At 36.7% G+C, this 26,311-nt stretch overlaps 1 protein-coding gene across 1 annotated transcript in view; it reads left to right on the top strand.

Annotated features, from left to right (window-relative positions):
* The first annotated feature begins 365 nt into the window (after positions 1–365).
* LOC147346994 (butyrophilin subfamily 1 member A1-like) overlaps positions 366–26,311 on the top strand; it is a 63,487-nt gene continuing 37,541 nt past the window's right edge. Inside the window, exons 1-2 of the mRNA XM_086370560.1 lie at positions 366–461; positions 8,418–8,438. Coding sequence (XP_086226686.1) covers positions 366–461; positions 8,418–8,438 — 117 coding nt within the window. The remainder of the gene's footprint in view (positions 462–8,417; positions 8,439–26,311) is intronic.

A 26,311-nucleotide genomic window follows, 5' to 3' on the forward strand; every position in this document is an offset into this window, starting at 1 on the left:
TGGATAGTGATAAGGTTGTTAGCTGTTTCTTCTAGGCTGTCAGTGAGGTCTTTAAAAAGGCTGTGATAGTAATTTAAAGACACTGTGAGTCCTGTGGTCTCTGTCCCAATCCCAGCAGCTATTCCTAAACTGATTAATAGAGGAATGAATGGAATTGCCCATCTGGGTTGGTTATGAGTTAGTGGGATAGGAAGGGTCTGATTGTTAGGAACAGTAGAAATATCTGGGCCAGATATACCAGGGTGCATGTTCCTGTCCTGTTAGTGGGGAGACATAAATAAGTACTGGTTCCACGTAAGAAAAATATTCCAGGAGTAAGAAGACAACAGCTGAAATCGATAGCAAATAGGAGTCTTTCTGGGAACATGTTAGTAGTCTCTGAAACTGACAGTGAACTCGCCAGTGTAGCCCCTACAAGAGGAGTGTTTACACCATATGCAGAAGGCAGTCTCCATGAAAAAGTAAGAGAATGTCCTGTAGTTCCTGAGACAGGATAGACAGATCAGCCTGAAGGAAAGGAGAGATGTAGAGTGTGATTACAGAGGTGTGGTGGTATACTTCCTAGTTAGGGCTAAGAATTGTTCACAGAGTTTTGTCCGGAAAAACAGAAAGGAACCTGTTGTTGTAAATGAACTTCAGAGGTCGGGGGGGGGGGGGGGTCCTCCTATAACTGGTCCTTTATGAGCAGAAGTGAGATCTGTAAGAAGGGAGGTCAGTATCCTGTTGGGATTGTGAATTTGATCATTTGAATATAAATGATGTACGTATGATAAAAAGAGAGATTCTCCTCTGTATGTGTGATAAAGAGAAGTGTTTATGTGAGTCCATTTATCTGTGGAAATGGGGAGTGCTGATCTTCTGGAGAGGAGATGGATAAGCAAATCCAGCAATCACTGGCCAGGACCAGGTTTGAGGTATTGAGTAAATGATGGGTCAGATTTAGAGTCCTGAGTAGGTAGGCAAGGTTTGGGGCAGGGTGAGTTATTCAGTTCAGTTATGTTCAGTCACTCAGTCGTTTCCAACTCTTTGTGACTCCATGAATTGCAGCACGCCAGGCCTCCCTGTCCCTCACCATCTCCCGGAGTTCACTCAAACTCACATCCATATAGTCGGTGATGGCATCCAGCCATCTCATCCTCTGTCATCCCCTTTTCCTCCTGCCCCCAATCCCTCCCAGCATCAGAGTCTTTTCCAATGAGTCAACACTTTGCATGAGGAGGCAAAAGTAATGGAGTTTCAGCTTTAGCATCATTCTTTCCAAAGAAAACCTAGGGCTGATCGCCTTTAGAATGGACTGGTTGGATCTCCTTGCAGTCCAAGGGTCTCTCAAGAGTCTTCTCCAACACCACAGTTCAAAAGCATCAATTCTTCCATGCTCAGCTTTCTTCACAGTCCAACTCTCACATCCATACATGACCACTAGCCTTGACTAGACGGACCTTTGTTGGCAAAGTAATGTCTCTGCTTTTGAATATGCTATCTAGGTTGGTCATAACTTTCCTTCCAAGGAGTAAGCGTCTTTTAATTAAATGGCTGCAGTCACCATCTGCAGTGATTTTGGAGCCCAAGAAAATAAAGTCTGCCACTGTTTCCACTGTTTCCCCATCTATTTCCAATGAAGTGATGGGACCAGATGCCATGATCTTCGTTTTCTGAATGATGAGCTTTAAGCCAACTTTTTCACTCTCCTCTTTCACTTTCATCAAGAGGCTTTTTAGTTCCTCTTCACTTTCTGCCATAAGGGTGGTGTCATCTGCATATCTGAAGTTATTGATATTTCTCCCAGCAGTCTTGATTCCAGCTTGCGCTTCTTCCAGCCCAAAGTTTCTCATGATGTACTCTGCATAGAAGTTAAATAAGCAGGGTGACAATATACAGCCTTGATGTACTCCTTTTCCTATTTGGAACCAGTCTGTTGTTCCATGTCCAGTTCCAACTGTTGCTTCCTGACCTGCATACAGGTTTCTCAAGAGGCAGGTCAGATGGTCTGGTATTCCCATCTCTTTCAGAATTTTCCACAGTTTATTTTGACCCACACAGTCAAAGGCTTTGGCATAGTCAATAAAGCAGAAATTGATGTTTTTCTGGACTCTCTTGCTTTTTCCATGATCCAGCAGATGTTGGCAATCTGGTCTCTGGTTCCTCTGCCTTTTCTAAAACCAGCTTGAACATCTCGAAGTTCACAGTTCACGTATTGCTGAAGCCTGGCTTGGAGAATTTTGAGCATTACTTTATTAGCATGTGAGATGAGTGCAATTGTGCAGTAGTTTGAGCATTCTTTGGCATTGCCTTTCTTTGGCATTGGAATGAAATCTGATCTTTTCCAGTCCTGTGGTCACTGCTGAGTTTTCCAAATTTGCTGGCATATTGAGTGCAGTGCTTTCACAGCATCATCTTTCAGGATTTGGAATAGCTCCACTGGAATTCCATCACCTCCACTAGCTTTGTTCGTAGTGATGCTTTCTAAGGCCCACTTGACTTCGCATTTCAGAATGTCTGGCTCTAGGTGAGTAATCATACTATCATGATTATCTTGGTCGTTAAGATCTTTTTTGTACAGTTCTTCTGTGTATTCTTGCCACTTCTTAATATCTTCTGCTTCTATTTGGTCCATACCATTTCTGTCCTTTATTGAGCCCATCTTTGCATGAAATGTTCCCTTTGTATCCCTAAGTTTCTTGAAGAGATCTCTAGTCTTTCCCATTCTGTTGTTTTCCTCTATTTCCTTGCATTGAAAGGAAGGCTTTCTTATCTCTTCTTGCTATTCTTTGGAACTTTGCATTCAGATGCTCGTAATTCTGATACATTACATTAGAACTATATTTTAAATTTTGATAGAATTCATTTAAAATATACCTACTTGATTAATATATAACTACTGATACAGATAGAGTTTAGACTTATATACTTTGCCATAGAAATATCTTTCCATTTAGTTTCCCCACTGAATGTCAAATAGCTCATCATACCTTAAAAATATGAATAATGAAAGCCTAACTAATGACAAAAGAGATTATGAATTGTTTAAAAAGATATGCCAGCAAAGTTGGAAAACTCAGTAGTGGCCACAGGACTGGAAAAGCTCAGTTTTCATTCCAATCCCAAAGAAAGGCAATGCCAAAGAAAGCTCAAACTACCACACAATTGCACTCATCTCACATGCTAGCAAAGTAATGCATAAAATTCTCTGAGCCAGGTTTCAACAGTACAAGAACCATGATCTTCCAGATGTTCAAGCTGGATTTAGAAAAGGCAGAGAAAGCAGAGATCAAATTCCTAACATCCGTTGGATCATCAAAAAAGCAAGAGAGTTCCATAAAAACATCTACTTCTGATTTATTGAGTATGCCAAAGCTTTTGACTGCGTGGATCACAAAAACTGTGGAAAATTCTTCAAGAGATGGCAATACCAGACCACCTGACCTGCCTCTTGAGAAACCTGTATGCAGTTTACATACAGGTTACAAATGGACATGGAACAACAGACTGGTTCCAAATAGGGAAAGAAGTATGTCAAGTCTGTATATTGTCACCCTGCTTATTTAATTTCTATGCAGAGTACATCATGTGAAATGCTGGGCTGGTTGAAACACAAGCTGGAATCAAGATTGCCAGGAGAAACATTAATAACCTCAGATATGCAGATGTCACCACCATTATGGCAGAAAGCTAAGAAGAACTAAAGAACCTCTTGATGAAAGTGAAAGAGGAGAGTGAAAAAGTTGGCTTTAAACTCAACATTCAGAAAACGAAGATCATGGCATCCAGTCACATCAATTCATGGCAAATAGATGGGGAAACAATGGAAACAGTGAGAGACTTCATTTTTGGGGGGGCTCCAAAATCACTGCAGATGGGGACTGCGGCCATGAAATTAAAAGTTGCTTTCTCTTTGAAACAAAAACTATGGCCAACCTAGATAGCATATTAAAAAGCAGAGACACTACTTTTCCAACAAAGGGTCATCTAGTCAAAGCTGTTTTTCCCAGTAATCATGTATGGATGTGATAGTTGGATTATAAAGAAGGCTGAATAAAGTTTGGCTACTCATTGATTCTTCTAAGCCTGTATAAAATTTGCTTTCTTTTCTTGGTCCTTTAACTTCACACTCATTCTTCTGCTGTGCCTGAACACATTTTCTAATATAATAATATTTTTGATGTTATCCTTGCAATTTTTTATATCAATATTAGTAATCTTGATCTGCTCTTTGAATAACACATGATCTTCTTGGCAACCCGAATTTTGTTTAGTGATATTAAAAGAAATGTATGTCCCAGGAAATTTTTAACTGCTTACACTCCTCTCTCAATTTTCAATGTGAGAGACTAAGAAAGCATTGCCCTAGCAAGCTGCCAAATATTTTTTTCCTACAGCATGATAGAATATATAAAACTTTAGCATCTTTTAATGACAGCTTTCAGTGGTATTTTTTTTTATTTCAAAGATAATTTAATTCAGTTATATATCAAAATTATGTAGGAAGACTGATACGACTTCCGCTGCAGATAGATTGTGGACAGATGGGTGTCTTTACTCTGTTCTTCCTCATTCTTGTCACGTACCTCTCCTATAGTTTAGTCTGTGTCTATTTTCATTGAATTTTGAAAAAGGTTGACCCACTGAACCCAAATACATTACCCTAGCATTCCAAGCACAAAAATATTTCCAGAGATTGGTTTTGGAATTGTTCTTTCAACAATGGTAAATTTCCTTCTTATATTTGTTTTCTTTATTTGGAGTTTGAATGACACAACGATCATGTTGACAACTTGAATTTTGTTTAATGCTTTAGAAGAAATTTGTATGCCAAAAATTTTTCAATGATTGATAACTTTCACTCAGTTCTTAACTTTCGATGTGGAAATCAAAGAAAAACATTGTCCTCAGTTCAGTTCAGTTGCTCAGTTGTGTCCGATGCTTTGCCACCCCATGGACTACAGCACACCAGGCCTCCCTGTCCATCAACAACTCCAAGAGTTTACCCAAACTCATGTCCACTGAGTCAGTGAAGTGAAAGCCAAAGAAAAACATTGTCCTAGGAAGTTGCCAAAGAAATTTTTCCTACATCGGATATAATCCTTAAAACTTTGACATTTTTAAAAAAGTTTTAATTACAATTTTAATTTCAGAAAGAATTCAATTCAGTTATATATTAAATTTATTTATGTAGCAGACATTTGACCACTGTTAAACAGCAGAACTATGGACAGATGGGTGCCTTTACTTTGTCATCTATTTTCAATTACCTTTCTGGTGAATGAGTTTGTATATATTTTCATCATATTCTGAAAAGGTGGAAGGCTCAATGCAAGAGCAATGATTGGTATCTTTTTATCCTAGAGGGAGTGCTATACGATGACTTAGTTGGGTGACATTTTCAGTAATATTCTTTCTTTTTTGCAACCAGGCATATACGGAAGTACAAAACATTATCTTCTAATTACTGAGATAACCTTGGAATCTCACATTTTCAGTTTCAGAAATAGATATCTGTTAGAATCCCACAGGACACTAAGGTATTTTAAATTGTTGTCCTCCTCCCTTTCTAACCTGTTATCATATTACCTAACTTTTCCCAATATTACAAATACCTTCCAATACTTTCCTGACTTTTTTAAAACTATAGTAAGTGTTCTTTATTCTTTTGTATTTTTCCACATAAATATTAATTCTTCAAAATGCAATCCTTTTACAATGTTTGCAGAAGGATGTTATAGTTTAAGAAAAGTTTATGTACAATATATACCTCAATTTAGAAGTTTTCATTTGAATGACAAGGGATGCTGCTGTCCTAGCATAAATCCAAAAGATTTTTTCATAAAGTGCTAATATATTTATTCAAAGTTTAACATCCTCATTTTTCTAATGATATTTTCCAATTATATTTTGATTTGCAAATTGAAAGAAATTAGGGAACATATTTGTTAATAACATGAAGTAGACTTCATATGGGTACAGTAACAGATACAGTTTGTAACACAGGGTACTTTTACCATATGCTTTCACAAGTAAAAACGGTAGATACCTGTATTATACCTGTGACCATCTTTGTCTTTTACTGTGAAAAAGCTGGAGGGTCCAATATAGGATCAACGATTGTCATGGCTTTTATAGCACGGAAAGTTCTACTCTACATTCATCATTATTTTCTTTCTCATCTTAATCCTTTGTGCACAAAACCATGAGGGACTTCTTCAAAGGAGATATACAGATAAACACATGAAAATATGCTCAACATTGTTCATTATTAGAGAAATGCAAATCAAAACTACAGGAAGGTATCACCTCATGCCAATCTGAATAACCATCCTCAAAAACCTGCAAACAGTTAATGTGGGGGAGTGTGTGCAGAAAAGGAACACTTTTGTACTGTTAATGGAAATGTAATTTGATACAGCCACTATGGAGAATAGCCATGGAGATTCTTTAAACAACTAGGACTAAAACTACCATATGTGACAGCAGTCCTATGACTGGAGGCATACTCTGAGAAAACCACAATTCAAAAAGAAACATATACCCCAGTTTTGATTGCAGCACTATTTACAAAAGCCAGGACATGGAAGCAACCCAGATGTCCATGGACAGATGAATGGGTAAAGAAGATGTGGTACATATATACAATGGAATATTCAGTTCAGTTCAGTTCAGTCACTCGGTTGTGTCTGACTTTTTGTGATCCCATGAACCACAGCAAGTCAGGCCTCCCTGTCCGTCACCAACTCCTGGAGTTCATCCAGACTCATGTGCATTGAGTTGGTGATGCCATCCAGCCATCTCATCCTTGTCGTCCCCTTCTCTTCCTGCCCCCAATCCCTCCCAGCATCAGAGCCTTTTCCAATGGGTCAACTCTTCACATGAGGTGGCCAAAGTAGTGGAGTTTCAGCTTTAGCCTCAGTCCTTCCAATGAACACCCAGGGCTGATCTCCTTTAGGATGGACAGCTTGGATCTCCTTGCAGTCCAAGGGACTCTCAAGAGTCTTCTCCAACACCACAGTTTAAAAGCATCAATTCTTCAGTGCTCAGCTTTCTTCACAGTCCAACTCTCACATCCATACATGACCACTGGAAAAACCATAGCCTTGGCTAGATGGACCCTTGTTGGCAAAGTAATGTCTCTGCTTTTGAATATGCTATCTAGGTTGGTCATAACTTTCCTTCCAAGGAGTAAGCGTCTTTTGATTTCATGGCTGCAATCACCATTTGCTGTGATTTTGGAGCCCCAAAAAGTAAAGCCTGACAGTGTTTCCACTGTTTCCCCATCTATTTGCCATGAAGTGATGGGACCAGATGCCATGATCTTCATTTTCTGAAAACTGAGCTTTAAGCCAATTTTTTCACTCTCCTCTTTCACTTTCATCAAGAGGCTTTTTAATTCCTCTTCACTTTCTGCCATAAGGGTGGCATGCAATGGTACTCCACTCCGGTACTCTTGCCTGGAAAATTCCATGGACAGAGGAGCCTGGTAGGCTGCAATCCATGGGGTTGCTGGGAGTTGAGCACGACTGAGCAACTTCACTTTGACTTTTCACTTTCATGCATTGGAGAAGGAAATGACAACCCACTCCAGTGTTCTTGCCTGGAGAATCCCACGGAAGAGGGAGCCTGGTGGGCAGCCATCTATAGGGTCGCACAGAGTCGGACACGCCTCAAGCGACTTAGCAGCAGCAGCAGCAACCATAAAAAAATAATGAATTTGAGTTAGTTGGAGTGAGTTATATGAATCGAGAGCCTGGTAAACAGAGTGAAGTAAGTCAGAAAGAGAAAAACAAATATCGTATATTAATGCATACGTGTGGAATCTAGAAAATAGTACTGATGAACCTATTTGCAGAGAAAGAATGGATACACAGACATAGAGAATGAACTTGTGGACACAGTAGGGGAAGGAGAGAGTAGGAAAAACTGAGAAAGTAGCATGTGTAAAACAGACAGTTAGTGGGAACCTGCTGTATAAACAGCCAGGTGGCTCTGTGTGACTACTTGAAGGGGTGGGACAGGATGGGGGAGGCAAGCTCAAGAGGGAGAGGATACATATTAATATACAATTTTGACTGATTCCTGTTGTTATCTGGCAGAAACCAGTACAACATTGTAGTGCAATTATCCTCCAATTAAAAAATCAAAAAGAAAAGGAGAAAAGTCCTTGGGAAATAATAAAGTCATATTTTGGTTTTGTTTTCACTCTATAAATGAAAAAAAAAAAAAAAAACAGAAAACATAAGAGGTTATAAAACAACATTGCTTCTCATGGGTTACATGGAATTAGGAAAATTTGATTCCAATCCTTAGAAAGACGGGCCAGTTTTAAGAAAAGAATAGGGAATAAAAAAGTTTCAAATTATTGTCCAATTTTCTTGTTGACATTGTGCCTTCATTTATTTGAATGATTATTGCTTCATTTTGTTTTTCAGTTAACGGTGAACAGAATAAAGGTAAGTCCCCCTATTTTTTTACATTTCATAGCTTATGTTTCACCTTTTTCTTTTAGTATATTGTCCTTAATTCTCAATGGTCATCTTTCTCAACTCCAACCTATACACCTAACTTTCCATCACATTTTTAAATTTTATTATGATTTCAACTGAAGTTTACCTTTTTATGTGTTATTCTATGATTTATCCGGTCCTTATTATCTATAAAGAAATGTCCTTTTTCTCAAGTACATACTACAAAGAATTTACTTGTAATATTTTTCTATTTTTAGTTTCTGATACGAAAGCTTTGTCCAAATAGTTTCAGTCATTTGACTTAAAAAGTCCTTTCACTCTCACTTAATATTTCCTTCCCCTCCCTTTCTTTTACTTTGTGAAAGTAAACTTCATTGAGGCATAGTTAAGATCAAACTCCCATAAAATACAGTTACACATTAATCAGTTAATGAAGTGTTGAGAAAAGAGGTACCCATGAGCCTGACCCTGAATATCATAAAAGTAGTGGGTCAGGATTCTGTCATTCAGCATCTGGTGATCTTATATACAGCAAAAACACCAGTATAAGAGACATGTGTCTATATATTCAGCAGGGCCAGAGAACTCATTAAAGATAAAAAAGCTAAGTAATAAAAGAGTAAATGCTTTCAAAAGAAATCAGGACAAATTTTATTCGGTAATTACCAAATATAATATTTCTAGTTTTCTCAGTTTAGAAAGTATATTCATTTTTCCCTTCTTCATTTATTGAGTACTATTGATTTCTCAAAAGGAAACTTTCAAACTCTGTGTGTGTGTATGTTTCTATGTGTCTGTGTTTAGTGAGTTCATCTACATTCTGATAATTTAAATTTACATACAATTTTTCAACAAATCTGAATTTTCTTCATGTTTCTTTCCAATGAAATTTACATTGACTTTCATTTTATTTTACAGACAAACTTCAGATAAAAATTGGTAAAATATCATTGACATTCCTATAATCCCAAAACACTTTAAAATGCCTGCTTTGGGGATGTATTAAACATATCTCAGCTTTTAATCAGTTTGCCCTCATTGGCTTGCACACTCCCAGATCTCTACTTTCTAGGGCAATAGTTTGCTTGTGAACTTCTCCCATATTTATTTCTCCCTTTTCTTCCCTTTCAAGATGTGAATAAAATTTGAAATCATTTATATTTCAAGTGTAAACTTGAAGGTCCTTTTTACATGGCCCTTTAGTTCTTTACTTCCAGGTATGCTAACACTTAACATAAATTTTTATATCCAAAAAGTATGATTTTAATTGATTCTTATTTACTTTTATTGACACAAATGTCATTTTGGCCAACTGCAATTACTTCAGATATTTGTGGAAATATTTTATGTTGTTAGGAAAGTTCAAAGATAATACATATCTCAAACCAAACTACTTAAATGTGAATGACACCAAAAGCTATTATCTTGCAATGTCTCCAAAAGATTTTCCATAAAACCAGAAATTACTCATTAAAGTTTAATATCCTATTTTTCTAATGACATTTGTGAATATACTTTTGTTTTCAGAAGAAATCAAATGTATCTCTTTAATTCAGGCAGCAGACGTCATGTAGCTACTGCTACTGCTACAAATACTGTTTTGAAGAAGTCGGTGATTTTTTTCTCTTTGATTCTTCATCTCTTTTTAACTAATTCTGTTTGCATGGGTGCATGTTAATATTTTTTTTTTTCTGAAAAGGCGATGGAGATATGATGAACTCCATTTTGGCATGTTCTAAATTAGCAATTCACCATAAACAAAGTTATGTCATCACTGCTTGACAAAGTTTTAATAGATGCTCCATGACAACAAACCCTGCATTTTTTCTTGAAACAGTTCAGTATTCTCTAATTCACTGCTGTGGATATTTTATACAGTATAGCTACAATAAATCTGAGACTTTATAATTTATATTTAATAGCACCCAAAGAAATTATTAAAAGTAACCTATCAAAGGGGCTTCTCTGGTGACTCAGTTGACTCAGTGGTTAAAAAAAAAAAAAAAAAATCCGCCTGCCAATGCAGAAGACTTTACCATCCCTTGGTTGGGAAGATTCCCTGGAGAATGAGATGGCAACCCATTCTAGTATACTTTTTTTTAAGTTGAGAAAATTTATTTGTGAAAAGTGACTCCTTTTGCCCAATAGATTAGTATAGCTCAATTAACTGAAATCAAGCTGATTCTTAGTTTCAGAGTCTCTGGTAAATCAAGAGTAATGAATCGTAAACTATGCAGATCACTGAAAAGTTATGGAAGAAAACCACAGACTAATTGTTAATTTGTCTTGCAATTGTCCCTACCCTGCAAATTCTTAACCAAAATAAGACTGAGCAAGCTCAATTCTGAAAGGAGAAAGAAACCATAAAAGTATTTGTGAATCAACATAATTTCCTTGAACCAAATTTTCAAGGTCTCAATGAAAATGAAAAATTCCATTGTCAACTTAAAAAACAGTCACAACCTAAAAGGTGAGTTACGCTTTATTTGCTGGGAACTTTTAGGACTTCAAACCTAGAAGACAGCATCTCAAATGACCCTAAGATAACTGCTCCAAGGAGGAGAGGGAAGAAGTCAGGTTTTATAGAAACTTGAAACGAAGGGCTGGCAGTGTGAACACAAAAAGTAATTTTGTGAATTAAAGAGAACTGGATATCCTAAATTAAGGAATTTAGTGTTTTTCTATGTATGGGAAGCAGCAAGAGTCTGGGCTTACTGAAATAATTCCTTTAATATGCATCTCAGCTATCCTGGGGCCAATATCCTGTGTTTTTTTCACATCCTGAATTCCTCAGTGCTCACCACAAGGAGTGACTGCAGTCTGAGGGCTACCAGATTGAGCAGATGTTCTTCTCCTTCCTGAGTGCCCTGGAGGGCTGGAATCGCGGATGACTGTGACATCCTTCTCACCACAGAATTCTTGCCTGGGAAAAGACACAGGAGCCGAAGAGCATGGTGGGCTACAGAACAGCCTGGTAGGCTACAGTCCATTGGGTCACAAAAGAGCTGGACATGACTTAGCAACTAAAAAATAACAGCAATAAACAGACCAAACAGTGAGAGCCCAAGTGATGTCCAGTAAATAAAAAACTTATTTAAAAGTAACCACTAGTAATTGCATTCTTGAAACTTTTCCTCAAGTCAGTAAGATCACTGTTTTTCCTCTTTTTAATTTTTGACCAATACTCTCAGGATGAAAAGAAGCTTTCAGTCACACTGGTACATGTGTGTGCCTGCACACTTGTGTGTATGTATCTGTGTTTATCTATATTCTGTAACATTTAATATTGTATGTGAATTGTCCACTAAATTTAAATTATTTTTTGTTTCTAAACCATGATATCTATAACGGTGTTTCCTTTTCCTTTTTCAGATGACCTTCACAACACAATTGGTAAATTTCTTTTATATCATTAATCTTCCAAACACACTAAATTATCCTTTCTCAATGATTTGGATATTTCCTGTCCTTTTAACCCTAAAACATCTGTTGTTTTCCTTTTGCATGAATGTCTATTCTAACTTCCCATATTATTTGCTTGAAACTTCACCAATAATAAATTCTCTTCACATCTGTTACCCTACACCTGATTCTTTTCTAATGTTTCCTTTTTCTTTTTTTGGACCCCAGTTTTTTTTTTAATTAATTAATTTATTTTAATTGGAAGCTAATTACTATAGAGTATTGTGGTGGTTTTTGCCATACATTGACATGAATCAGCCATGGGTGTACACGATGTTCCTTCCCTATAAACTGCCCCAGTCTATCACTCAGAATTTTGCCAGTTTCATTATAAGTTTTGTGAGGTTAAAGACATAACACTGAGGGAATGGTTTATAGTCTATATTTATTTTCTGGAGCATGTTCATTCACTTGAAACCTCCATCATGTTTTCAAGGGGTCATTAATGTGCCATGGATATCTTCCCAAACCTTATGAGTTCAAACAAGACTCCAAATTTGCTGAATGAAGTTTCTATAGCTCTTAGACTTTTAAAGACTGTGTGAATTCATTGGTCCAGTGGACTTTAGGCTCACAATTCCAATGCCCTTGATTATTCACTAGAATCTTCTCTCATGTGTACATATATTTTATATACCATTTCCTGGGTGTATTTTCTCTTATACCATAGTAATTTTCTCTCTTTTTTTTCATTTTATTCACATAATTTTTCACTTGGAAAATGTAATAATTTTGAGATCATTTATAACATATGTCTCCATTTTGAAATTTTAAGTGAATGACATAAGAGGTTTGAGTCCTAGTATAATTTTAAAAGCTTTTTTAAAGAAATATTGACATAACAACTAAAAGTTTAACATCCTTTCTCTTGTGGTGATATTCTTCTATGATATTTTTGGTTACAGATGAATAGAAGTAGGGAATACATCACTTCAATGTATGAAGTGTGCCTCCTATGACACTGTTACTGATAGAGTTTTCACTAGATAGGTGCTTTGATTATAGGCTTCCTCATGACTTCTTAAGTGTCTGACACATGTATGTGTGCATGTTTGCACTGTATTCTGGAAAGGGAGATGGTCCAGTGAGAGATATATGATAGATATTGTTTCTCCCAGAATAAGTCTTATTCTACCTTTTCTCATAATATCATTTTCTATCTTTGTACTTTTATGCCAAGAAGTGGGGGCTGGAGGATGCAAGAAAAATTGCCACTGAATCAAGTTGTCCTTTGGAAAACTTTGTCCCAGTTCTTAACATACTTCTCACATTGAAACTAGGAATAAGCTGTAGAAGCATTTCATATTCTATCATCCTCCCATTAAAATGTACTCAAATGTTTGTGGGTTTTTTAACCCTGCAAAACTAATAGTCATTGAAAGCTTAACATTCTTCTTCTGTAATAACATTTTTTCATTTAAATTTTTGTTTACAAAAGGAGTGGAATGTAGGATTTACTTCTTTGTATTTAGCAGGCTTCATATAACAACTTTTATACATATAGCTTGGATTATTTTATTTTGCTTCCTCATAACTTAATTTTTTATTTTACCTGTACCACGTGGCATGTGGAAAATTTTTTCCTTCTAATAACACCTAATCTTTTTTTTAAATTTTATTTTATTTTTTCAACACACAGAAATCCCTTGCATTCCTATACACTAATAATGAGAAAACAGAAAGAGAAATTAAGGAAACAATTCCATTCACCATTGCAACGAAGAGAATAAAATACTTAGGAATATATCTACCTAAAGAAACTAAAGACCTATATATAGAAAACTATAAAACACTGGTGAAAGAAATCAAAGAGGACACTAATAGATGGAGAAATATACCATGTTCATGGATTGGAAGAATCAATATAGTGAAAATGAGTATACTACCCAAAGCAATTTATAGATTCAATGCAATCCCTATCAAGCTACCAACAGTATTCTTCACAGAGCTAGAACAAATAATTTCACAATTTGTATGGAAATACAAAAAACCTCGAATAGCCAAAGCGATCTTGAGAAAGAAAAATGGAACTGGAGGAATCAACCTACCTGACTTCAGGCTCTACTACAAAGCCACAGTTATCAAGACAGTATGGTACTGGCACAAAGACAGAAATATAGATCAATGGAACAAAATAGAAAGCCCAGAGATAAATCCACGCACATATGGACACCTTATCTTTGACAAAGGAGGCAAGAATATACAGTGGATTAAAGACAATCTCTTTAACAAGTGGTGCTGGGAAATCTGGTCAACCACTTGTAAAAGAATGAAACTGGACCACTTTCTAACACCATACACAAAAATAAACTCAAAATGGATTAAAGATCTTAACATAAGACCAGAAACTATAAAACTCCTAGAGGAGAACATAGGCAAAACACTCTCTGACATACATCACAGCAGGATCCTCTATGACCCACCTCCCAGAATATTGGAAATAAAAGCAAAAATAAACAAATGGGACCTAATTAAACTTAAAAGCTTCTGCACATCAAAGGAAACTATTAGCAAGGTGAAAAGACAGCCTTCAGAATGGGAGAAAATAATAGCAAATGAAGCAACCGACAAACAACTAATCTCAAAAATATACAAGCAACTCCTACAGCTCAACTCCAGAAAAATAAATGACCCAATCAAAAAATGGGCCAAAGATCTAAATAGACATTTCTCCAAAGAAGACATACAGATGGCTAACAAACACTTGAAAAGATGTTCAACATCACTCTTTATCAGAGAAATGCAAATCAAAACCACTATGAGGTACCATTTCACACCAGTCAGAATGGCTGCGATCCAAAAGTCTACAAATAATAAATGCTGGAGAGGGTGTGGAGAAAAGGGAACCCTCTTACACTGTTGGTGGGAATGCAAATTAGTGCAGCCACTATGGAGAACAGTGTGGAGATTCCTTAAAAAACTGGAAATAGAACTGCCTTATGATCCAGCAATCCCACTGCTGGGCATACACACTGAGGAAACCAGAAGGGAAAGAGACACGTGTACCCCAATGTTCATCGCAGCACTGTTTATAATAGCCAGGACATGGAAGCAACCTAGATGTCCATCAGCAGATGAATGGATAAGAAAGCTGTGGTACATATACACAATGGAGTATTACTCAGCCATTAAAAAGAATACATTTGAATCAGTTCTAATGAGGTGGATGAAACTGGAGACTATTATACAGAGTGAAGTAAGCCAGAAGGAAAAACATAAATACAGTATACTAACGCATGTATATGGAATTTAGAAAGATGGTAACGATAACCCTGTGTACGAGACAGCAAAAGAGACACTGATGTATAGAACAGTCTTATGGACTCTGTGGGAGAGGGTGGGAAGATTTGGGAGAATGTCATTGAAACATGTGAAATGTCATGTATGAAACGAGATGCCAGTCCAGGTTCAGTGCACGATGCTGGATGCTTGGGGCTGGTGCGCTGGGAAGGCCCAGGGGGATGGTATGGGGAGGTTGGGAGGGAGGAGGGTTCAGGATGGGGAGCATGTGATTTTTTTTTTTAAAATATTTAATAAACTTAATAAAAAAAAAAAAAATAAATTTTATTTTATTTTTAAAGTTTACAATATTGTATTAGTTTTGCCAAATATCGAAATGAATCCGCCACAGGTATATCTGTGTTCCCCATCCTGAACCCTCCTCCCTCCTCCCTCCCCATACCCTCCCTCTGGGTCATCCCAGTGCACCAGCCCTAAGCATCCAGTACCGTGCATCGAACCTGGACTGGCGACTCGTTTCATACATGATATTATACATGTTTCACTGCTATTCTCCCAAATCTCCCCACCCTCTCCCTCTCCCGCAGAGTCCATAAGGCTGATCGATACACCTAATCTTGAGTGAAGAGGTAATACAGTTTGCTAATCCTGTCTCATAATTGGAGTAAACTTACTTTACCATGTTTTGTTAGTTTCTGCTCTACAAGAAAGTGAATCAGTAATACTATACATATGTCCATTCTTTTTAGATTTCTTTCCCATTTAGGTAACCGCAGAGCACTGTGTAGAGTTCCCTGTGTTATACATTAGGTTCTCATTATTTATCTATTTTATACATAGTAGTATATATAAGTCAATCCCAATCTCCCAATTCATCCCACTGCCACCACCACCCCCTTGGTAGCCATCAGTTTATTCTCTACTTCTGTGTTTCTATTTCTCTTTTGCAACTAAGTTCATCTGTACAATTTTTCTAGATTTCACATATAAGCAATATTATATGATATTTCTCTTTCTCTTTTTGACTTATTCCATCATGTATGACAGTATCTAGGTCCATCCATGGGAAATATAGATCAATGGAACAAGAAAAAAAGTCCAGAGATAAACCCAGGCATGTAGGACCATAGTTCCCTGACCTGGGATCAAACCCATGCCCCCTGCAGTGAAAACACAGGGTTTTAACTACTGGACCTCCAGAAAAGTCCCCCAAATAACTTCTTGAATATCTCTGTTGTGTGCGAGTTGTATTCACATTTGATTTTGGAAAAAACGGAGAAGGCAATATTGTCCCCGTGATGGGTGTTTTTTTTTTTTTTTTTTTTATCTCAGAGGAAGTCTTGATTCAAGTTCAAGATTCTTGATTCAGTGTTTACAACTAACTTATTCAACTGATTACAACAAACTAAGAACTAGCCACATGTTTCTAGTAGCTGTCACAAAACTTATTAGAGCCAACATAATGAATAATAAGAGGGTTTTCCTTGTAGCTCAGCTAGTAAAGAATCCACCTGCAATGCAGGAGACCCCAGTTTGATTCCTGGGTTGGATAGATCCCCTGGACAAGGCTTAGTCTATCCACTCCAGTATTCTTGGGCTTCCCTGGTGGCTCAGGCAGTAAAGAATCCACGTGTAATGTGGGAGACCTGGGTTTGATCCCTGGGTTGGGAAGATCCCCTGGAGAAGGTCATGGCAATTCACTCTAGTATTCTTGCCTGGAGAATCCCCATGGACACAGGAGCCTGGTGGGCTACACTCCATGGTGTCACAAAGAGTCAGACATGACTAAGCACAGCACAGCATTGAATAATAAGAGCCTACATAAATTTAAAATGTACACAAAAATTTTGAAAATGTAACTATGTGAATTAATATTTCTAAAAATCTCTCTTCATTTAGAAAATTGACTGCATTTGCTTTTCTTTTTCCTCTTCTTCTTTTAACCATAGAATGTTCTCTTCTTTTAACCATAGAATAGAACCAAAACAGAGGCGATTTCAGCCACTATGGGTGAGTTCTTTTGTGTCATGATGTGTATATGGGAATGTGTTTCAGTGTATCTTGATAGTGTTAACATTACTTTTGGATTCTTCAAAATATTTCGCTTTTCTTCATATTTGTTTTCCATGGTATTTACATGAAGCTCTCTGTTTTATTTTCTAGGTGATCTTCTGAAAAATATTGGTAAATTTGTAATAACTCTTCACTCCAGTAACTTCCAGTGACTTCTTCCACATAGTCTTGAACATTCTCTGCCCTTTTATCAAACTGGCCCACCATCACGTGGATGTCCATTCATTTCCATCTAATTTTTTGATGTGAGTTTCTTTCTTATCTTCTTTCCATTGATGTTTCCCTGTGTTCCATCATTGCTCATTGCATCTTTTTTCCATTTTCATCCTATTATATTGGCTTTCTTTGTCTCCCCAGGACTCGCCAAACTTGTATCATAATTTTCTGAGAGGAAGAGATTGGACTACCCAGCACATGGTTACCATGTAAATTTAGGACATTTACCAGTACCCAATTTGAAGGGGCCATTAATAAACTATTAATATTTTCCCAGTGTTTAAGCAAGGAGAGGATTCCCAGCTTAATAAAGAAGTTTCTACCTCCATCGTCCTGTGAAAGATCTTATAAAAATATGATGCCATCCACTGTTGAAGTGTGAAATTGAGTCACACTCTTTACTGTTCTTAAACATAATACTCAAAATATTCCAGTTTTTAAAATATTTTACACTAGTTTCTTGTCTTTCTTCCCATCTAGATTATTCTTTATACTTTTACATTTTATTTGTGCAATTATTATTTCTTCAAACTGCATAAATAATTGAAAATTATCTTTTCAGGAATTAAACAAGGATGTTATATCTTACAAAATTCTCTAGTATATCTCAAAATTTAGGACTTTGTATGTGAATGACAAAAGCTGTTGGCCTAGTATAATTCCAAAATTTTTTTTTTCATAAAGCTCTTCAAGTTAGTTTGACATCCTCCTTTTCTAATTATATGTTTAACTGTATCTTAGTTTAACATATTGGATGAAACTTGGATGCATATGAATTCATAGGCTTCATATGAATACTGCCACAGATCAAATTTCTGACAGAGTACTTTAACTATAAATGTTTGTATCACATTTATAGAACCATTTCATCTATGTGAGCATATGTGTCTTTTATTATGAAAAACCTGGAAAGACCAAATATCGATTCTGTTTATCCAAGAGGAATTTGCACTTTACCTTGATTTCCTTTGGTATGATAGAAAAGGATGAGGGAACTTAAAACATCATTGCCTCTCATGAGTCACATGATCTTTGGAGCATTAGGTTCAAATTCTTAGAAAAAGGGGGCCATTTTGTTGAATGAATAAATAATGGAAAGTAATCAAATTATTGTCTTCTTTTCCTCACATATGCCATCATTTGGTTTGAATGGTTATTTCTTTCTTTTATTTTTCAGATAAGGGTAAAAATGATAAATGTAAGTCCCATTAATGTTTCACACTTTTTACCTTCTCATATTTCATCTCTTTCTTTTACTTTGATCTTCAACTCTCAGTGATCATTTTCATCCTCTGCAATGTAGATATAGGTTTACATCATTTTTTTTCTCATTTTATGACTTTCAATTGAAATCTGCTTTCTTCATGGGTTATTTTTGCTTTCATTTGTCCCATCTGTGCAATTTATGCAGGCATTTTCTTTTTGTAAAATGTATAAGATAATAAATTACCTATCAAACTTTTAATTGTTATAAGTTTCTGATCTGAAAGTTTTATCCATGATATTTTCATTTATTTGATATAGAAGCCCCTTCACTCCCATTTAGTATTTAATTAACCTCCATTTCATTATGCTTTGTTAAAGTAAGCTTTACTGAGCAATGAGTTAAATCAATTCACAAAACACAGTTATGCATTAATCAGTTGAGAAAAAAGTTGTGGATAGAGGCACTCACGAACCTGACCCTGACATCCTACGAGACCAGTAGTTTAGGATTCTGTAACTCAGTGTTCGTGATTTCAAATGGCAAAGCTCTGTGCTAGGACAGATGAGTATATATATTTAACAGAGTAGATCACTTAATTAAAGATGAAAAACTGAGTAACAAAATAGTGTTTATTGCCAAAACAAATCATAAAGTTTTTTTTAGATAATTACCAAAAACTGTATTTCTTAAGTCTTCTCAGTTCAAGAAATGTATTCCTTTCCCCCATCTTCATTAGTTGAATACTATTCATTGTTCAAAAGGGAATTTTCAAACGCTGTATATATGTGTATATATATATATATATATATTTGTGTAAGTGTGTGTGGTTTTTGTATGTTTATCTGTATCCTAATAATTTAAATTTGCATACAATTTTCAATAAATCTGAGTTTTCTTCATGTTTCTTTCCAATGAAATTTACTTTTCATTGTATTTTACAGATGAAATTTGGAAAAATACTGTTAAAGTATCTTTGATATCCCTCAACATCCCAAAACACTTTAAAAAGCCTGCTTTCCTGATGTCTTACAAAAATCCCAGTTTTTCATCAAAATGCCATCATTGACTTGCCATCTCCAGGATCTCTACCATTCTAAGGCAACAGTTTGGTTGTCGATATCACCCATATTCCTCTCTTTCTGGTCTTTCTAAGCCTGAGTAAAAACTGAAATCATTCATTGGTCACAAGTAAACTTGAGGGTCATTATTATATTGCCTTAAGATTCCATATATGCAAAAAACTCAAAATTTTTTTCCCCTGGAATTCTAATATATCAAAAAAGGATAATTTTACTTCATTCTTAATTACTTTTATTGACACAGTTATTGATTTGGCCAACTGCAATTGCCTGTTTGCAGAAAGATTTTATATTGTTAGGAAAGTTGAAAAATACTACATATCTCAATCCTGAATATTTTATGCTAATGACACCAAGAACTATTGTATTGTGATGTTTCCAAATAACAACTCCCAACCAAATACTTACAGCCAAAGAGATGTCCAGTATATCAAGAATCTATTTAAAGGAAAACTACTAGTTGTTTTATTCCTGAAGTTGTTCCTCAGGTCAGGAAGATCACTCATTTTTCCTCTTTATTTGATTAGTATGATCAGCACTAAAGGAAACTTGCAGCAACATTTGTACTTCTGTGTGCTTCTATACATGTGTTCATGTACCTGTGCTTGTCTATTTGTTGTTTAGCTGCTAAACTGTGTTTGTCTATATCCTATTACATTTCACATTGTACATGAATAAGTGATTAAATTTGAATTCCTTTTTACTTCTGAGCCATGATATTTAAAATGATGTTCCCTATTTCTTTTTCAGATGACCTTCTAAAACAAATAGGTAAGTTTCTCTCAGTTCAGTTCAATTGCTCAGGTGTGTCCAACTTTTTGTGACTCCATGGACTGCAACACACCAGGCTTCGCTGTTCATCTCCAACTCCTAGAGCTTGCTCAAACTCATGTCCATCAAGTCAGTGATGCCATCCAACCACCTCATCCTCTGTCATCCCCTTCTCCTCCCACCTTCAATCTTGCCCAGCATCAGGGTCTTTTCAAATGAGTCAGTTCTTCACATCAGGTGGCCAAAGTATTGAAGGTTTGCCTTCAGCATCAGTCCTTCCAATGAATATTCAGGACTGATTTCCTTTAGAATGGACTGGTTGGACTTCCTTGCAGTCCAAGGGACTCTCAAGAGTCTTCTCCAACACCACAGTTCAAAAGCATCAATTCTTCGGTGCTCAGCTTTCTTTATAGTCCAAATCTCACATCCATACATGATGACTAGAAAAAACATAGCTTTACTAGACGGCCGGTCAACGGCAAAGTAATGTCTCTGCTTGTTAATAAGATGTCTAGGTTGGTCATAGCTTTTCTTCCAAGGAGCAAGCATCTTTTATTTTCATGACTGCAGTCACCATCTGCAGTGACTTTGGAGTCCAAAAAAAAAAAGGTTGTCACTGTTTCTACTGTTTTTCCATCTATTTGCCATGAAGTGATGGGACCGGATGGCATGATCTTTGTTTTCAGAATGTTGAGTTTTAAGCCAACTTTTTCACTCTCCTCTTTCACTTTCATCAAGAAGCTCTTTAGTTCCTCTTTGCTTTCTGCCATAATGGTGGTGGTTATCTGTGTATATGAGGTTATGGATGTTTCTCCCAGAAATCTTGACTCCAGCTTAGGCTTCATCCAGTCCAGCATTTCGCATGATGCACTCTGCATAGGAGTTAAATAAGCAGGGTGACAATATACAGCCTTGATGTATACCTTTCCTAATTTGGAGCCAGTCTGTTTTTCTCTGTCCAGTTCTAACTGTTGCTTCTTGATCTGCATACAGATTTCTCAGGAGGCAGGTCAAATAGTCTGGTATACCCATCTCTTGAGGAATTTTCCACAGTATATTGTCATCCACACAGTCAAAAGGTTTTGGCATAGTCAATAAAGCAAAAGTAAAATTTTTCTGGAACTCTCTAGCTTTTTAGATGATCCAACAGATGTTGGCAATTTGATCTCTAATTTCTCTGCCTTTTCTACATCCAGCTTGAACATCTGTATGTTCACGGTTCACGTATTGTTGAAGCCTGGCTTGGAGAACTTTGAGCATTACTTTGGTAGCATGTGAGATAAGTGCAATTGTGTGGTAGTTTGGCATTGCCTTTCTTTGGGATTGGAATGAAAACTGACCTTTTCCAATCCTGTAGCCACTGCTGAGTTTTCCAAATTTGCTGGCATATTAAGTGCAGCACTTTCACAGCATCATCTTTTAGGATTTAAAATACCTCAACAGGAATTCCTTCACCTCCACTAGCTTTTTTCATAGTTGTGCTTCCTAAGCAGAAGGGAATTGCAAACCACTTCAGTATTCTTGCCTTGAAAATCCCTTGAAGAGTATGAAAAGGAAAAAAGTTTCTCTAATGCCCTTAATATTCCAAACACACACTCAGTTACTCAGTCAGTTCAGTCGCTCAGTCGTATCTGACTCTTTGTGACCCCATGGACTGCAGCACGCCAGGCTTCCCTGTCCATCACCAACTCCTGGAGCTTGCTCAAACTCATGTCCATTGAGTCAGTGATACCATCCAACCATCTCACCCTCTGTTGTCCCCCTCTCCTTCTGCCTTCAATCTTTCCCAGCATCAGGGTCTTTTCCTGAGTCAGTTCTTTGCATCGGGTGGCCAGAGTATTGGAGCTTCAGCTTCAGCATCAGTCCTTCCAATGAATATTCAGGACTGATTTCCTTTAGGATTGACTGATTTGATATCCTTTTTGTCCAAGGGACTCTCAAGAGTCTTCTCCAACACCACAGCGGTGCTCAACTTTCCTTATAGTCCAACTCTCACATCCATACATGACTACTGGAAAAACCAGAGCTTTGACTAGACCGAACTTTGTTGGCAATGTAATGTCTCTGCTTTTTAACATGCTGTCTAGGTTGGCCATAGTTTTTCTTCTAAGGAGCACCCATCTTTTACTATCATGGCTGCAATCACCATCTGCAGTGATTTTGGAGCCCAATAAAATAAAATCTGTCACTGTTTCTATTGTTTCCCTGTTTGTTTTCCATGAAGTGATGGGACTGGATGTCATGGTCTTATTTTTTTGAATGTTGAGTTTTGAGCCAACATTTTCACTCTCTCCTTTCACTTTCATCAAGAGGTTCTTCTTTCTCCAAACTTTGAATATTTACTCTCTTTTTAACTCTAAGCCATCTGTTGGCTTGCCTTTATTCTTGATGTCTACTCTAACTTCCCTATTTAACTCTTTAGGAACTTCATTGATATTAAATTCTCTCCATTTTTTTTTTTTTTACCTTACAACTGATTTTTCCCCAAAGCTTCCGTTTTCATTTCCTATGTTCCTTCCCTATAAAAATGGCCCTGTACTATCATTCATATTTTTGCCAGTTTCATTATAAATTTTGTGATATAATTTCATTATAAATGTGATTTTCCATCTGGAAACATGGAACATGGAAGATGGAAACATGGTTTGCAGTCTATATTTATTATTTTGGAGCACTTTCATTGACTTGGAAAGTCTGCTATGTTTTCAAAATTCAAGGTGTCATTGATATGCCATTTACGGCTCCCAAATTTTATGATGTAAGATAAGATTACAAATTTGTTGAATGAAGTTTCTCCAACTCTTGTACTTTCAAAGACTGTAAATTCAGGTGTTAACTCATAGGTCCAGTGTGGGCTTTAGGATCACTTTTCCAATGCCCTTTGACCATTCACTAAAGTCTTTTTTTGGGTGCACAGATATTTTGCATACCATTTACTGGGATTATTTTCTCTCATACAATAGTAATTTTACTTTTTCTTCTATTTTATTGACATAATTTTCAACTTGTCAGACTGCAATAAGTTTCAGTGTTTGTATTGTAGAAGGGCTTAGTATATTGAGCAAAGATTGTTTATTTTGAAATTTTATGTGAATGACAGGAGAGGCTAGAGTCTGAAGAAACTCCAAAATGTTCATTTAAAGAAACACTAATATAACCACTGGGCTTCCCTGGTAGTTCAGCTGGTAAAGAATCCACCTGCAATTTGTGAGATGTGGGTTTGATCCCTGGAGGAGGGAACAACTACCCACTCCAGTATTCTGGCCTGCAGAATTCCATGGACTGCAGTCCATGGGGTTGCAAAGAGTCCCACACGACTGAGCGATTTTCACTTTCACTTTCAATATAACTATTAAAAGTTTAACATTCTTCCTTTGATAGTGATATATTTCATTATATTTTTGGTTACAGACTGAATGAAAGTAGGGAATACACTTCTTTTATGTGTGAAGCATGCCTCATATGAGTACTGCTACTGATGGAATTTTAACTAGATGGATGCTTTTGTTGTAGGCTTCCCCATGACTTTTTAAGTATCTGACTGCAATCTATGTGCATACTTACATTGTGTTCTGGAGAAGAATAGTACAATGAAAGAAGGTCCAGTGAAATATATATGATTGATATTTTTATCCCAGAGGAAATCCTTTTATGCCTCTTTTAGCGTCATCTTCTATCTTTGTACTTTTGAATCAAGAGGTGGGGGTGGGGAGGGGATGCAAAAAACATGACATTGAGTGGCAAGATGTCTTCTGGAAAATTTTGCTCCCAGTTCTAAAATACTTGACCCTTGGAAACTTGGAGTAAGCATATATGCATTTTATGTTCCTGTCCTCTTCCCATTAGAATATAGCCAAATGTTTGTGGATTTTTTTTCCCACTACTGTAGTTAGAGAGTCACTGAAAGCTTAACATTCTCCTCCAATAACATGTTTTTCATCTAAATTTCTTTTACAAGGAGTGGAGTACAGGACTATGTATTAGCTGTATTAATGTATTTAGCTGGCTTCATATAACATCTGGTACAAGTACAGCTTGGGGAAAGTGCATGCTTACACTTTTTGCATTTTTAGTACTTTAGTTTTCTTACCTACACCATGAGGGCTGTAGGATGTTTTTTTCTTCTAATAACACCTATGCTTTGTTGAAGAGGTAGTACAGTTGCTATTTCTGGTGTTTTGCTTTATTTTGTTTTTCTGTATTATAATTGCTTTACAATGCTTTGTTAGTTTCTGCTCTACAGCACAGGGGGTCAGTTATGAATATATATACATCCACTCTTTTTGGATTTCCTTCCCAGGTCACCAGGGAGCATTGAGTAGAGTTCCTTGTGCTATAGAGTAGTTATAGTTATTATATATTATAGCTCTCATTAGTTATATATTTTATACATAGTAGTTATAAGTTTGTTCTCTACATCTCTGACTCTATTTCTTCTTTGCAAATAATGTTCATCCGTACTATTTTTTTGTATTCCACAGGTAAGTGATATTATATGATATTTGTTTTTTCTCATTCTGACTTACTTCACTCTGTATGACAATCTCTAGGTCAATCCACAAAAAATATAGATCAATGAGAGGACAGAAAGTCCAAAGATAAATCCAAGCATGTGGGATCTTAGGTTTCTGATCAGGGATCCACCTCATGCCCCCTGCAGTGAAAGCACAGAGTCTGAACTACTGAACTGTCAGGGAAATCTCCCTAATAATGTCTAAAATAGCACTCTAGTGTTTGAATTGTATCTGCATTTGATTCTGAAGAAAACAGGCAATACAGTCCCCATATGGTTGTTGCTTATCGCAGAGGAAGACCTGACCTAGCTCCTCCCATGCTGTCATTTCCAGTCTTGTTTCTTTGGCATCAAAGAGGTAAATGGAAGTGAAAAAAAAAAAAAAGGTTCCTCTGTCTTCTGAGAAGACTATCAAGCCTTCATTGAAAATGGTGCCAATTCTCAAAATATTGGTCAGGTTGAGCCACACTGTGAGGAATGGAAGTTATTCAAATATTTGTCCCTTTCCTTCCCTGTCATTGCACTATCATTTTGAATGAATTTTGAGTTCTTTCCCTTAATATTTTATCAATAAGTGTGAAGAGAAAAATCCCAAGTCCCACTGATTATTTCCCTATGAACCTAGTTAAAACTGTATCTTTTTCTCGTAACATTGTCTTCATTTAGGCATTCATTGATAGAAACATACCTAAAACAATTTGTAAATAAAGATGATGTGAATCAGTTCAGTTTAGTTCAGTTCAGTCGCTCAGTCATGTCTGACTCTTTGCGAGCCCATGAATCACAGCACACCAGGCCTCCCTGTCCATCACCAACTCCCGGAGTTCACCCAGACTCACGTCCATCGAGTCAGTGATGCCAACCAGCCATCTCATCCTGTGTCATCCCCTTCTCCTCCTGCCCCCTATCCCTCCCAGCATCAGAGTCCTTTGCATCGAGTCAACTCTTCGCATGAGGTGGCCAAAGTACTGGAGTTTCAGCTTTAGCATCATTCCTTCCAAAGAAATCCCAGGGCTGATCTCCTTCAGAATGGACTGGTTGGATCTCCTTGCAGTCCAAGGGACTCTCAAGAGTCTTCTCCAACACCACAGTTCAAAAGCATCAATTCTTCAGTGCTCAGCCTTTTTCACAGTCCAACTCTCACATCCATACATGACCACAGGAAAAACCATAGCCTTGACTAGATGGACCTTTGGTGGCAAAAGAATGTCTCTGCTTTTCAATATGCTGTCTAGGTTGGTCATAACTTTCCTTCCAAGGAGTAAGTGTCTTTTAATTTCATGGCTGAAGTCACCAT

Source organism: Bos grunniens, chromosome 23 (assembly GCF_055505025.1).
Source record: "Bos grunniens cultivar Pamir isolate PY7600 chromosome 23, Bosgru_T2T1.0, whole genome shotgun sequence".
Taxonomy (NCBI): domain Eukaryota; kingdom Metazoa; phylum Chordata; class Mammalia; order Artiodactyla; family Bovidae; genus Bos; species Bos grunniens.